General features: G+C 45.4%; 1 protein-coding gene across 8 annotated transcripts in view; it reads right to left on the reverse strand.

Annotated features, from left to right (window-relative positions):
* The window catches only part of LOC125441413 (DAB2 interacting protein), a 272,204-nt gene that overhangs the window by 173,691 nt on the left and 82,478 nt on the right, over window positions 1-16,035 (reverse strand). For all 8 annotated transcript variants that reach the window (XR_007245857.1, XM_048511940.1, XM_048511939.1 and 5 more), the window contains exon 2: window positions 14,946-15,049. Coding sequence is in view for 7 of the 8 variants with exons in the window: in XM_048511940.1 (XP_048367897.1) it covers window positions 14,946-15,049 (104 nt within the window). In the remaining variant the exon portion in view is untranslated. The remainder of the gene's footprint in view (window positions 1-14,945; window positions 15,050-16,035) is intronic.

Raw genomic sequence — 16,035 nt, forward strand, 5'->3', positions numbered from 1 at the left:
AAACAGAGGCATGTTTCTGTGTGTGTGTGTGCAGACAACACAACTGTCCTAATGGTAAGGCAGAAGCGAGTAGGGGAAAGGGGCGGGAAGAAAAGCCTTCGTTGCCCTCTCATTGTGTGTTCAAGCCATCACCACTGAATGAAATAGATGGGGAAAGGGAAGCCACTGCTGCCTTCAAGTGGCTAGCTCACTGTGTGAGGTTAGGGGGCAATAGGTGGATGAGTGGCCAGAGTGGCCAGAGAGGATAGGCAGGCAGAGTGGTGAGGAGGGGAAGGAAGCAGTAGGGAGGGCAGACTAAGGAAGGGCATTGTCAGGTGAATGCTCGGCTCTCCAGATGTTCATGGACTACAAATCCCATCAGCCCCTGCCAGCCAATTGGCCATGCTGGCAGGGGCTGATGGGATTTGTAGTCCATGAACATCTGGAGAGCCGCAGGTTGCAGACCTCTGGCTTAGGTCCATTTAAATCATAACTTTGCACAGTATACAAGAAACAACCAAGAGAATTAGTCACCTGTATTGCCCTGTTTAGCAGTATGCAGAGTTTATTTTACCTCTCTTGCGCTGGTTCCACTCAGGTTCCCCTGAGCTTCTGACAGAATTATGGATGGGTTCTACTGGTGTGACATGGTGCCATGGCAAATGAACACTTGGCAGCTGACCACCTGTATTCACTTTTTGTGCACATAAGAAACCGGCACATGGATGCCATCATATTGAAACATGGACACCCAGACGGAGTTGTGGCAGAAAAGTTTGGGCTTGGGGGCTAGGCAAAAGACCCTCAACAAGTCGGATTCTCGGACAACCCACAATCAGGAAGTATGTAAAGCCCCATTTTCAGAAATGGATACTCTAAAACAGAGGTGTCTCTGGAGCTGCAGATGTTCATGGATTACAATTCCCATCAGCCCCTGCTGGCATGGCCAAGTGCCAGAGTTGGACAACCCTGCTCTAAAAGATCACAAGGCCAGCATTTTAAGTCAAAGATCCCATTTCCGTTTTGTTTCTCTCTTGTGCACCTCAAACCCAGGAGTCCTAATTTTCAAGCTATTTCATGTTTCTTTGTGACAAATATTTCCTGTTTTATGTAATTTTTTTCATTTGAGGGGGCATATCAATGGCAGAATCGAGACAAACGAAATTGGAGATGCCAGCAAAAAGTCTCACCAACGACACTATCCAGAAAACAAGCAGAAATGAAAAGGGCCCGTCCCTCTTCCTCAAATGGCCGCATTTAAACAAGTGCATGGCGAGTTGTCGCTTTAAATTCACACCAAGTTGCAAATCACCCCGCCAACCTGCGATGAAAGGTGCTGAAGTAGTGTCAAGCATTATTACCACAATTATGTTTCCAAACACACTGATCAAAAAGAATAAAATGAGGATTAATATTCCCTATTAGCTTCCCCGCTCAGCCTTGCTTTTGAACTGCCTTTCCCCATGGGCTTTGGGGAAATGAAAGATAATTTAATAATTTCTGGCTCTGTAACATGAAGAGTGTATGTGCGAGCGTGTGGGGGAATGATGCATCTTTAGAGCAAACCTAGCCCCCTTCCCCCCAAAAAAAAGAAAAAAAGAAAAGCAGTTTGGATCCCAGGCTCTCCTCTCTTGAGAGGCATAAAATTTCCATCGTCCAGATTGCATACATGAAACTCCTCCATGGGAGATGGAGGCTTCAGACAAGGTCACCAAATTTGGGTGCTGCGTGGTTTCCGGGCTGTATGGCCGTGTACTAGCAGCATTCTCTCCTGACGTTTCGCCTGCATCTGTGGCTGGCATCTTCAGAGGATCTGATGTTGGGAAAGCAAGTGGAGTATATATACCTGTTGGAGTGTCCTGGGTGGGTGAAGATACCTTGTCTGTGAGTAACAAAGAAGACAACTAGGTCAATAGTTGAGGGCATCTGAATAGAAGTATGAGTAACAATGAAGTCTATAGCATGGGAGTACAATGGAGATAGCATGTTTCTTCACCCACCCTGGACACTCCAACAGGTATATATACTCCACTTGCTTTCCCAACATCAGATCCTCTGAAGATGCCAGCCACAGATGCAGGCAAAACGTCAGGAGAGAATGCTGCTAGAACACAGCCATACAGCCCGGAAACCACACAGCACCCCAGTGATTCCGGCCGTGAAAGCCTTCGACAATACAAGGTCACCAAAACTGTTTCCAGAGCAAAACGTGTAGTGGATACTTGGATACAAAAGTTAGACTAGGATCTGGGAGAGCCAGATTCAGGGTCCTGCCGCTGCCAGGAAACTTCCAGGGTGACCTTGGGCCAGACCCTCTCTCAACCTTACTTCACCTCACAGGGCTGTTGATGGGTTCAGCAGAGAAAGAAGAACCCCACCTGCTTCCCGGAGTTCCCTGGAGGAACAGCAGGACATAAATATGCTAAAGAAAGTACGAAGAGGCTATGAAGATTCCGCCTCTGGCAAAATAATCAAGGAATTCTGAATAGCGCTGAGCCAAATCTTGCTGGCACACATTTTCAGCACGAGAGCAGGCATTTCAGAGGCAGAAATGTCCACCAGCCCCACCAGCGCTTCGCCCCTTTTGCAGCCCTGCACTTCCCTTGGCGGGACAAGTCTTGGAGGCAGTCCAGATGGCACGTTCCAAAGGTGTAAAACGGCTGTGCTTAATTTGCATCCTTCCTTCACGCCACAACGAGGTCTACCCTTTCTTATAAACAGCAGGTGTGATTGTGTATCTGTTATCTCAGATTTCTAGTATGGTAGGTAGCCCAGATGAGAAATAGAGCAGAAAAAAGGGGGAAGAGAATCACATACTTCCTGGAGTGTCTCTGCCACAACTGAAGCAGTCTCTGCCCACAAAATCGGGCTCTTTTTCTGTCTTTTTCTTTTGTCACAAAGGAATAATTTGAACAGCCAGAAAACCTGGTGAGAATCTCTTGAAGGGCTGGGGGGTTGTCCCCAATTCTGCCATGGGCTGCCCCTCAAGCAGTCTTCAGCACTGTAGCCTGTCATCATGTCTCACTTGATACACTCAATAAACCCACCATGAATTCTGTAATACACTCTAGCGCTTCAGTCTTGTCAGCTCCACATTCTCATAAACAGCCATCTAATTAAACATCCCGGCTGCTGGGAACTCAGGGCCAACTTGATAAAAACGTAAAGGCACAGTTCAGGATGTAAACGAACCCACGTGTTTGTACTTCGAGATACACTGCTTTTGAACAGTGAGGTTCCAAATAGTTACCAGGAATAGTACCCACTCTCCACAAATTTACTCAATAACCATTATGGACACATGAGTCAGCTTTGTATAAAATCAGACCACTGGTCTATCTGGGTTGGTATTGTCTGTTCTGACTGGCAGTGACTCTTCAGGGTTGCATGCAGAGGCAGCGGGGTAGCTCCAAGGGGACGGCGGGGGGGGGGGGGGGCTACACAACGCACCAGGCGTACGCCCCTGTGGGGCCATGGCAAGAGCGTTCCGGGGGCATGGCGGGGGTGTTCCGGGGCATGGTTGAACCAGGGACTTTCTACATGCAAAGCAGATGCTCTGTTAATGAGCCACAACTCCTTCCTATGTTAAACCATCTTAGCCAGGGGTCTGCAACCTGCAGCTCTCCAGATGTTCATGGACTACAAATGCCATCAGCTCCTGCCAGCATGGCCAATTGGCCATGCTGGCAGGGGCTGATGGCATTTGTAGTCCATGAACATCAGGAGAGCCACAGGTTGCAGACCTCTGTGCCAGCAGAAAATAAACTGATATTCCTCTTGTGCTTGGTTAAAAGAAACAGCCCCATCTATGGAGATGCTTTCTGCCAGCAGATCTGTATACCAAGGTTTTAGCATAAGGTGGAGGTGACCTTGACTGTGTTACTTTCCTGTCCCCCTCCTCCATCTTTTATACTTCCCACTTTGCATACCCATGACTGAAGCCACTGATAAATCCTCCAAAATCATTTACATATAATTTCTCACCGGCACCAAGAGTCGTTATCTGAATCCAGTTGCCGTTGACAGTTTAATGATAATCGCTTTCTGTTTATGTATCATCTAGGATAATGTTCTTATTCTTCTTAAAATTCAATCCTCAGGTTTTTCTTGGGGGTTTTGGGTGGTTTCCCCCCCCCCCCCTTTTTTTTAAGGGAAGCAGTCACAGACCAAAATTATAGTAATTTTCCCTTCTGGTTCGAGCGGTTTAGTAAACAATTAGGTTTCAATTAAAGACTGGGTGTTCCTGCTGCGGGGAGCACCAGTTCATTCTGACTCGGCTCTGCGAGGCAGAAGGCACGCGAGGCAGAATTCTCCAAAAGGAAACTGTGCCATTAAAATATAATTTACTTGAACACATTGGAAGGCGGGGGCAGGGAAACTGATTTGAAACTAAATGGCAGATTTGTCTGGTTTATCTGGCAACTACTTTAAAGAAGATCTTTTAATACATCACATGAATAAGGACTTTGGCTCAGGAAGGGCAGCTAAACTGAGTTTTTCATACCAGAAGTTCTGATTATTTTGACTGACATTGAAGATAAAGGAGGCAGAGAAACCTATACTTGCTCATGTGGCCACTTATGCAGACAACACAGAAGAATCTCACTATGGACATTTTGAGGCTATGGTGGACTAACTACTCCGCATTCCAGAAAGTCCTGGTTAACAGGCAATAGATTCTAGACAGACATATGGATGTACCTTTTTTATTCAGTGATAATTAAGTTGTAGATTTCATTGTCAGTGGACACAGTGATGGCCACAAGCATTGATGGCCACAAGCTTTAAAAAGGGATTTGACAGATTCATGGATAAGAGATCCACCAATGGCTACGTGCCATGATGACAGAAGGGAAATGCCATATTTAGAGGCAGAGAGACTCAATACCAAGCATTAGGAGGCAACATCAGAGGCCTTGGTCTCTATGCTTGCTGGCCTTCCAAGGTAATGTTAGCCACTATGGGTTAGATGGACCACTGATCTGATCCAGTAAGGTTCTTACATTCTTATCCTCAACACATCCCATTAAAGGATCTTGGGTGTCGGCAAAGGATCTTCTGCCAGTCAGAATAGGCAAGGCTGCGCAAGATGGATCATCCAGCTGATCCTGTTCAAGGCATCTCCCTCTATTCAAGTGATAGGAATCACATGGTTTGGGCTTTTCTAAAGCTCTCCTGCCTGCAATCAAGATTTCTAAGTTCCCACATATGGGCGGTAAGTAGGGTTGTTGAGTTTCGTGGCACCTGAAAGAAGAGGTTAGGGGAAAATAGGAACACATACTAACTTAGTGCCAGCACACGAATACCATTTCCAGTGAAAAGTGATGTCAGGACATTGCAAGGAGGGGAACTAAGGGAAAAGGACAAATGACATTGTGGAAGGGGCACTAGGATTTGGGGGGAGGCGCACTAGGATTTTAAACTTTATGGTTTAATGGCAAAAAATTAATAAACTCAGAGCACCCCCTGATGTCAGGACAACACCTCAGGGTTTTACCCTAAGTGCCATCCACACACCAGTATGATGCTGGCACACCTGCCCTGCCTCAGGGCTTACAGGCTGTACCCCTGGCAACTCTAATGGCAGGTTCAGAGGAAAACACATTTGCACACAATGTATAATTAATTATTTTATGGAGCTGCATAAATGCATGGCTTAAAAAAAAGGATCAGAGACATTCATGCTGGATTGGTCTTACCATTTGGTGCTTAAGTCCCTATTACCGTGTTTCCTTGAAAATAAGACAGTGTCTTATATTAATTTTTGCTTCCAAAGATGCACTATGTCTTATTTTCAGGGGATGTCTTCTTTTTCCGCTCCACAGCTGCATGCTCTGGTGTTCTGTTCAAGGGGAATGCTTCCAAACAAAAACTTTGCTACATCTTACTTTCGGGGGATGCTTTATATTTAGCACTTCAGCAAAACCTCTACTACGTCTTATTCTCTGGGGATATCTTATTTGCGGGGAAACAGGGTACTGACAGTAGTTTGCAATTGTCCCTTTGCACACAGCTCTATTGCAGGTACAGTTCCTGTCTCATAATATAGTTACATGACCTGACCATCCATGACCCTGGGCAGAATAATCTCTCCTACTGCACAGAAGCAAAAGCCCTCACAAGACAAAGGCTCATTCCGCACACGCAAAATAATGCACTTTCAAGCTGCTTTCACAACTGTTTTTGCCATTCCGCACAGCTTCAAAGAGCCCTGAAAGCAGCTTGAAAGTGCATTATTCTGCGTGTGCGGAATGAGCCAAAGATATAAGACTCTATCCTGACAGCAGCGGCACATCTGCAAAGCTGTTCAGGGTGGATGGTGGGCTGGCAGATAGATCAGAAGTGTGACTCACAAATGATTACGGCTGTTGGACTCAACGTATTCACCTATCAGACATGTTCACAGTGAAATTTGTGGTATCCCTTCCCAGAACCCGGCTGTTGCTTCAAGGCTCCCGATCCTCGTACTGCAGCTTCCTGATTGCTTTGCTACCCTAAAATAATAATATCCCCATTTACTAATGAATGATCGTAACAATTGCTTGTCCCCAGAAGGCAGAGTGGAGCAGTTCCTTGTTTCCCTAGTTAATGATGGGCAATTGTACAGAATACAGTTATCCCCTGGCTAATTTCTACTGGAATCTGGGCTACTTCATATCGGGAGCTTTAAAACAAAAACCATTCATCTGAAGGGAGGCATCTCTCTTGGGACTGCATGGAAATAATAGCTGGACGCAGAGTGGCAAACCATTCCTCACTAAAGAAAAATACTGACTTCTCTCATAAAGATCTCCGTCTGGGTGATTCTTTACAGATTATTTCTTCAAGTGGAAGCCAGCAAAAATAGGGTACTGAAGAAGGGAGCCTGGATCGGAAGGGGGATGGATCGGAGCCAGTTAGAAGCTCTCCTCAGATATTGAACCCCTACCATCATCTCTCTGCAACCAACTGCCTTCTATCATCTTCTCCTTCAGTTGCCAGCCTCCAGATGGAATCTCCTGCTATGACAACTGACCTCCGGGCAGCAGAGACCAGTTCACTTGGAGAAAATGGCCACTTTGGAAGGTGGACTGTATGGCATTAAACCTCACTAAGGTCTCCCTCCACCCCAATTTATGCTCTCCTCAAGCCCCAGGCCCCAAATCTTCAGGTGTTTCTCAACCTGGAGCTGGCAACCCTACTGTCATGGGTCAGCCCAGTGATAGTAAGAAGTCTTTGGAAAGAAATGGGACTGTCTATTACATTTTAATTATTAATCTTATGTATTGTTTTAACTGTTTGCAAGCTGTCCCAAACCTGGCTGTGGCCAGGGATGGAAATGAATGAATAAATGAATGAATGAAACCAGCAATTGGCAAGCAGCCAGGTCCCCTATCTTCTCTCTAACAGCTAGGGCTTTCTATCTGGCAGTTGGCTATACCCTTTAAAATGATGATCCAGTCCTGGTTTGGGAGAGAAATATAATCAATGGACTCATAAGCTTTTCACATCAGGAGGCACCATTGATAGAGACAGAGTGTCAAGATTCATAAGAACATAAGAACAAGCCTGCTGGATTAGACCAGAGTCCATCTAGTCCAGCACTCTACTACTCGCAGTGGCCCACCAGGTGCCTTTGGGAGCTCACATGCAGAATGTGAAAGCAATGGCCTTCTGCTGCTGCTGCTCCTGAGCACCTGGTCTGCTAAGGCATTCCTTAGCAGGTCTGCAATCTCAGATCAAGGATCACTTTTGGGAAGGGGCAGGAGGACAGTCAGATACACTTGAAGAACCTTGAAGGCACACAGGCAGCTGACTTGGGGGTACATGGAGCAGAGGGAAGAGAAAATAAATAACCTCTGATGGATTCGTATCCAAGAGCAGGAGTCCCCTCCTTTTCTGTGAGTCAAATCACCAACGCCATTCTCATTAGCCCAGTTAAAAATTTGGAGGTGAGTTTCTGCCTCTTCTCTTCAACAGGTACTATGTTGATTTGCAGCTATTCTGGCTTTCTTGGAGGATTTAATTTAAATGTATCTATTTCAGTGGATTCTTTTATTCACATATTTGGAAAAGCAGGATTAATCTACAACAGTTAATAAAAAGGTTCACCTCTCTCCCATTACATTTTAGAAAATGTGAAAGACACTGACTTCAGTGTATCTCTTCAGCTGTTTCTTGTCCCTAAATGCTTCAGAATTCTCAGATCATTATTGAAGGCCTGCTTGCTATTCAGATGCCCATTTCTTTTACCTCCTGGTTCTGCTGGGTTCTCAGCTTTTCTTGCTTGCCTTAAGAGTTGCCAACTTTTGTTTTTCTGGAAGTGTTCTTCTTCTAACTGACCAGCATCCAAGGTCAGAGGGCATTTCCCCCTTCACTAGTAAAGTATCACCAGCTATATTTCTGTTGGAGAGCTGTTAAAAAAACAGGAGCCCTTCTAGGAAAAAAAATTGTCCCATGCCCTGCCCTCCTTCCAATAATAACACACAGCATCTTCTATCTTGAGGTCCAAAGAATAAGAGTTTGGATTTATACCCGACTTTTCTCTCCTGTAAGGAATCTCAAAGTGGGGTGTTGTGTGGTTTCCAGGCTGTATGGCTGTGTTCTAGTAGCATTTTCTCCTGCGGTTCGCTTGCATCTGTGGCTGGCATTTTCAGAGGATCTCAAAGTGGTTCACAATAAGCTCCTTCCCTTCCTCTTGCCACAACAGACACATTGTGAGACAGGTGGGGCTGAGAGAGTTCTGAGAGACTGTGCCCAAGGTTACTCATCAGGTTTCATGTGGAGAAGTGGGGAAACAAATCCAGTTCACCAGCTAAGACTCCGCCACTCACGTGAAGGAATGGGGAATCAAGCCTGGTTCTCCAGATTAGAGTCCACCACTCTTAACCACCGCTCCACGCTGGAGAGGAGGATGAAGGTTTGGGTTTTATTTTTCATTTACTTTACTGATATCTTTCTCTCCAACGGGCACCCAAAGTGACTTACATCATCTCTGGGCCACCATTTTATCCTCACAACAACCCTCTGAGGAAGGTTCAACTGAGATTGTGTGGCCAAAGGTCACCCAGTGAGCTTCTGTGGCAGATCTGGGATTCAGATTTGTGTCCTCCAGATCCTAATCTGATACTCTAACCATTACACCACACTGACTCTGCCTTCACTGGTTTCACCTTCTAGGAATCTGAATCCTGCACCATTATCACTTGATTACCATTTAGCGCCTACCCGAAACAACTGAACACGTGCTCCTTCATTGTAAAGATTTGGCAGTCTATCGGTTGCTTTTTCTCGAGGCCATCTTGAAGAAATTTTCAGTGAGATCAGACAAGGAAATAGTTTCATACTTGCTTAGTGACCATCATCCCCACACTACTGAATCAGTTGCCAGGTTTTTAACAAAGGCACTTGGATCAAGGGTGAAACCTTTGTGTAAATTTTAGTCAATTGGTTTTAACATAATTTGCATTTTACCACTTTTTATATGCCATTAAAGGTATTGTATTTGTATTTGTATTTGATTACCATTTAGCACTATTTAATAATGTAAACAGCATGACTAAAGTGCTGGATTAGGATCTGGGAGATCCATGTTTGAATCCCGAGTCGGCATGGAAACCTCCAAGATGGCTTTGGTGTAGTCAACACACCAATTCTTTCTTTCTTTCTTTCTTTCTTTCTTTCTTTCTTTCTTTCTTTCTTTCTTTCTTTCTTTCTTTCTTTCTTTCTTTCTTTCTTTCTTTCTTTCTTTCTTTCTTTCTTTCTTTCTTTCTTTCTTTCTTTCTTGTTTGTTTGTTTGTTTGTTTGTTTGTTTGTTTATACCGCCCCACCCCCAAGGGGCTCCTATCATTATGAGGATAAAATGGAGAAGATAAAAACAGGTAACCTCTTCTGGGACCTGACGGGAAGAAAGGCCACGTATAAATGAAGTAAATAAAATAAATAGGTGACATAAAACGCAATTATACCCCCTCCCTTCTTCCAATGAGCTCACGGAAGCATTTGTGAAAGCCATTCCATTTCATCTTCTCGCCAGTCCTTTGAGGTAGGATAGTTCGAGAGAGAGGTGACTGGACCAGTGTTGCGGAATGACCTTCACGGGACGAGCAGGGATTCAAAACTCCAGCGCTGCTCCCCAGCCTTCCCCCTTCAGCTCAAATCCTACAAGAATATTCTGAGGTTTTCCCCTACGCGTCAGTGACAAATATGTATCTTGACAAATTCAGAAAGAGGCTGGAATATCGGAGCCTGTTTAACAGGCTGCTCAGGGCTTCCGTCTAAATGTTTCCGCCATCTTGCATAGCTATCAGCAAAAGTCTTTCCTTTGCGTCCTGAGCTGTTACAAAGTCCTCAAAGCTCACAGATCTGCCCTTCCACCCAAACAGGGACTGCAGGCATGGCTGGCCATGAAGGGCATGAAGGGCAGCAAGGGTCATGAAGGGCCATGAAGGGCAGCAAGGTCAGACATGGGAAAAGGGACAGAATTTGCAAATGGTCCACCACCTACCCTGAAAGGACCAACATTACCACTTTGCACGCAGCACCCAATACGTACAAAGACAGTGCAAGTGAATTCCAGGGTTTGCTTTGCACAGCCCCCCCTTTCCAGTGAAGGAGCCATCCCTCCTCCCAAATCTTAGATCCGACACTTAATCAAGAGACATGAAGCTGCAGGACCAAAAATTCATTAACAAATCTGACGTAAATTTCATCAGCATAACCAAAGAATTGATTGGCGGCAGGAGTTAGAAGAAAAAAAAAAGCTATTATTAATCCCCAAACCGAACGATAAGTATCAGTGTTGACATCAGTTTGGCAAACTAGATTTTCATGTTTTGGCACATAGCGTGAGTGCGCGCACGCGCACACGCGTAAAGTGATGATGTCAAGCTGCAGCCAACCTATGGCAACCCCAGCAAAGGGCTTTCAAGGCATGTGAGAAGCAAGAGGTCATTTGCCACTGTCTTCTTCTGCAGAGCCTTTCTTGGGGATCTCCCTTCCAAGCAGTGGACTCGGTTAGCTTCTGAAATCTGAGGAGATTGGGCTGTACCATACTGCTATCCCTCTGGCACAGGGGTCTGCAACCTGCAGCTCTCCAGATGTTCATGGACTACAAATCCCATCAGCCCCTGGCCAATTGGCCATGCTGGCAGGGGTCTGATAGGAAATGTAGTCCATGAACATCTGGAGAGCCGCAGGTTGCAGACCCCTGCTCTGGCACAAGGATTAAATGACCCTACTTGAACCTCCAACCTTTGAGAAGAACTAGCGAGGCTTCAAAATTCAGACACAACCCTAGTTGTGATCAAATTCACATCTGTGGGGGAAATACAGAAGATGGGCTGTAGAGCACACACTTTATGTGAAGGCAGTCTCTGGCATCTCCACTCACGATATTTCTCTCTGCCTGAGATCCTGAACAACCACAACCGGAGACAGCAATACTGTGACAGACTGACCAGTGGTTGACTCAGCAGAATGTGGTTTCATATGTTCTGGGACAGACCACGTGCTGCGCATGCCGAAGGCTCCAGTTCTATTCCCAGTATTCCCAGTTCGACTATCTCAGCTACAGGCCTTGGAAAGCAGCTATAGACAGTGCTGAACTAAGGTCCTTTCCGCATATGCAGAATAATGCACTTTCAATCCACTTTCAATGCACTTTGCAGCTGTGCAAAATAGCAAAATCCACTTGCAAACAATTGTGAAAGTGGATTGAAAGTGCATTATTCTGCATGTGTGGAAGGGGCCTAAATTGACCTATAGTCCAACATTGGATTGACCCAGGTACTTCTTCACACAGGGATAACTGATATAATTTGCTACAACAAGAGGTGAGCATAAACTACTTTTTAAAATGATAAGACAAATTCAAGAAGGAGAAAATTACCAGTGGCTGTTAGTCAAGAGGCTTCAATGGAACCTCCATGAACAGAGACAGTTATTTTTTAATGCTGGAGATCACTCTCCAGACATCAAGACATCACTCTAACGGTTCAGCTTGCAGGACTTTGAAAAACACCTGGATGGCCAGGAGGAATATTTGGGGTAATTCGCTTCAGGCAATGCTTATACTTGACACTATCAGCTCTACTGATGCAACAGCAGATGGCCATATCATCATCAGTTCATTGCTGGAAGGCAGCAATTCATAGCATCCTCCAGATTTGATTGTGGGTTCCAGTATGTCTATTTGCTATCCTGGAAGGCACATTCCCACTTCAATTCTTTGTACAGTGCTCAGTAGTAGATTAAGTTATAGGCACCATCATGTGACTGCCAAGCTGAAAACTCCCAATGGTGTCCAAGAGCCAGAGCAGAAATCTTCCTACCAATAACATCCTTGCAGGTTTAGCTCCCCAGTATTTGGAGGGAATTTGCCTCTCCAGTAGAGAAGCACCACCTTGTCACTGAACTCACCTGAAAACCTTCCCCCAGTTCATCACCACCATCCCATACCTGAATCATGAGATGCAGAAGAACCTATTCTTCTTTGCTGCAGGATCTGTTTTTTTAAGAGCCAGCATGGTGTAGTGGTTAAGAGCAGGTGGATTCTAATCTAGAGAATTGGGTTTGATTCCCCACCTGAGTGGCAGAGGCTTATCAGGTGAACTAGATGTGTTTCCGCACTCCTACGTTCCTGCTGGGTGACCTTGGGCTATCAGTTTGTTGGAACTCTCTCAGCTCCACTTACCTCACAAGGTGTCTGTTGTGGGGAGAGGAAGGGAAAGGAGCCTGTAAGCATTCTTGAGTCTCCTTACAGGAGAGAAAGGTAGGGTATAAATCCAAACTCTTCTTCTTTGGAGGCCTTGCCTTGTGCACCCCTATCTGCTGCTTGCTCTGTGATGACACCTCAGTTGTGGAAAGCCCTCGTTCTCTCAGGAAGACACCAAGAAAACTTAGGTTCTAATTGACTTCATATTTCTAACATCTGTAGGATTTGGTCCCCCCTGTTTTAACTTTGTAAACTCTGGCTTATGAAATTTGTTTCTTTTATTGATTGGATGCTGGGTTTTGACTTGTAGGGGATATGACTGACAGTTCTTGACAGAATTGTTCTATTTTTGAATTAGTTGCCTCAGAAACATTTTTTTTAGGTTGCGAAGCGGGATATGAATTGCGAAGCGGGATATGAATTTTTAAAATAAAGCATGCTCAGGTGAACAGCTCACAGAAGCCCAATTTTTCAAGTAGCTTCCCTCCCCACCCCCCACAACAGACCTTGGGCCTCGGAGGAAAGGCTGGGGCCACAGAAAACTGTGTAGGACTAACTAACACTAAAGGGTCTAGTTGGTCAGACTTTGGTGGAAGAGGAAGCCACTCAGTTACTGGGCTTCTGGTCAGGAATGCTACATTTTGACATGGCTACCTGGAAATCTTCATTCCAGAGCCGCACTGTTCTCAGGTTTTGCACTGTTCTGTTCCATATGTCTTAAGTCAACTCTACCCCTCCTCTTTCTCTCACAGTACCATCACTTTATCACCCCAAGAAGTACTTTGGAGAAGCAAACCCACCATGTTCCTCATTTCATTCTCTCCTCAGCAAGCAGCAATCCCAAGAATAACAACCAGTCCTCACATTCAGTCTGTTTTCAATAAATTTCTCCAAACCTTCAGCCTTTTCCACACCCTTTACCCAATGGGGTTGCCTGAGGGAAGCAGGCTAACAGAGCTAATGGCTGAAGCTGGAATACCCAGGAAGCTGCTGGGCCTCCAAGACATAGTGAATACAAAGATGGTGGGTTGTGCACTAGGAATCAAAACTGGGAACAATGCACAGACAATGGCTTGCAGTCAGTAGCACTGAATAGTTTTACACTTTACCAAAATCAGTAGTGTGAACAAAGTCTACAGATGGGGCTATGAAACAGCTAGTGCTCCAATCTCCACAAATATATGTCAAACTGTACGTTAAACTATTCAGTCCTACTGACTGCTAGCCATGGTTTGTGCATGCATTGCTCACAGTTTTGGGACTCCAAGACAGCCTGCTGTGGACCAAACTCCTGCCGTAGTCTCTCTCTCTTTCTGTCAACATGGTTTGGACCCTCAATTCACTCTATTTTCCAGGACAGAGGAGAAAACCCCAACAACACCCCTCAAGGAGGCACCTCTGTCCACTATTCTGCTGTATGCCAGGGATTGATGGGAATTCTAGAGTACAACCTGAAAATTGCATCACTTCATCACTTCCAGGTCAGACATCCATTGCTCTCTTATCATGAACATCAGCTGTGGTAGGAATGGTGAAATGGTGCTACCTGGAAGCCTGCCTTTAGTAAGCCTCGTGTCTGCCAATGGGTCTTCTGATGCCCTTCTGCTTCTTGAACAAAGCCTCTGTATCCCTAAAGCAGAGAACCAATGCCAACTTTTGCCCACCTTTGTGGAACACAAAATGCTTTAATAGGAAACCACAGAAGGAATCACTAATTCAGAAACATCTGGTCGGATGGGAGGAAGATGCTTGGTTTGCAACCTTCTGACCTTTTGTAATGGGCCTCTGCATCCCACAACAGCCATTTCGCAGTAGCAACCCCTTCTCAAAATTCCACAAGCCTCAACAAAATTAGGAATCACTGGCTCACAACTTGCCAGCTGTGCGAGGACAGGCTGCCACTCATGTCCTGTAGGTGTTCTAAAGTTCAAAAGGCATGGAGCACACTGTTACTCTCCATTTTCATGCGCTCCCAATGTTATTTTCATTTTATGCTCATCAATATTTCAGTCAACCCTTTTGAGTTTTCTACTTTTCACTGCTAGCACTGTAGGTTTGTTTGCATTGTGCATGCATGTCACATGGGTTTCCCTCTACAGTTTATGCAGTATTTATGTGTATCATGCATATACTGTATGCATTTAGTGCCAGATCCTTTGCTTGAATACTTGTCTGACTATGGCTTTTGGTTGCATTGTGTTTCTTGACAGTTTCTAAAAAAAAAGGCTCCACCCACCAAGGATAAGTACCCCTTGCAGAAAGTTATACTCACTGTGACACGGAATGGGGTTGGGGCAGCTGGCTCCATGCTGGGGTTCTTCTCCAGCCCCCCGCTGGGCATCCCCCTTCTCTGCCCAGTCCTCTCTGGTGGGGACTCTGAGAACAGAACAAAGGAGAAAAAGAACTGAAAAAATAAAGCAAGCAGGAGAGAAAATGTATAGGTGAGCATAAGAATGACAGCGGTGCTTCCCGCACAGACCATATATCCTGGGATAAGGAGGTGAAACATCCCGGTTCGGCCATGACTTCCGCATGGCTTCTGGGTCTAACCCGGGCCCGCCCCACTAGATTTCCCTTATTCTGCGACTTTTAAAACATGATAAATTTGTGGTTCTTTTGGGAAAAAAATCCCGTGGAGATGGACTGATTTATTTTTCCCACCTTGTCACCTGCAGCCAATCAGAACATTGGGAAAATGGGACAGTGCGCACATGCATGGCAACGTTGGCAAGGAAAATGAAAGTAAACCAGAGGCCGTGTGTAATCACCTGGAGTTTTTCCTCCCAGCCTGAACGTGTTGACTGGCTATCGTGCGGAGGGAGAAATCGAGATAGAAACACCACGGTATGTATGATCCCGGTTTCCCCCCAGAATGTTTTGTCTGTCCGGAAAATGCCGGTCACAGTTTTTTAAATGCAAATGGGCCATGCTATTGGCAAGCTACACTTGCAAATGAACCTGAAACAATGCCTCAAACGTTGCTCCTGGCATCCTGCCTCACTCAACTGACCACAGTCCTTCACTTTTAGCCAGCAACTTTTCATGGTTAAAGAGACCGGAGTAACTATGGGTTGAACTCCCCCACTTACAGTCAATCTAAAAAACAGATGAATGGGACAGCAGGCATCTCACCTTTAATTTTTTTAAGTGAATCAATCATACATTGACAAAATGTCTGCTCTCATCATGATGCCACGAGGACAGCTAAGTGCCCCAGAGGACTTCTTGGACCTTGGATCCGTCCTCAGAAGCCTTCAGCTGTTCACAAGGTCAGAAGCCCATTAGGCACCAGGTGTCTGCTGTGTTGCAGGGTGAATGTCCATCACAGCAAGATTGTACAGATGTATTTTCCCAAGTTCTGC

This window comes from Sphaerodactylus townsendi, linkage group LG12 (genome assembly GCF_021028975.2).
Source record: "Sphaerodactylus townsendi isolate TG3544 linkage group LG12, MPM_Stown_v2.3, whole genome shotgun sequence".
Classification (NCBI taxonomy): domain Eukaryota; kingdom Metazoa; phylum Chordata; class Lepidosauria; order Squamata; family Sphaerodactylidae; genus Sphaerodactylus; species Sphaerodactylus townsendi.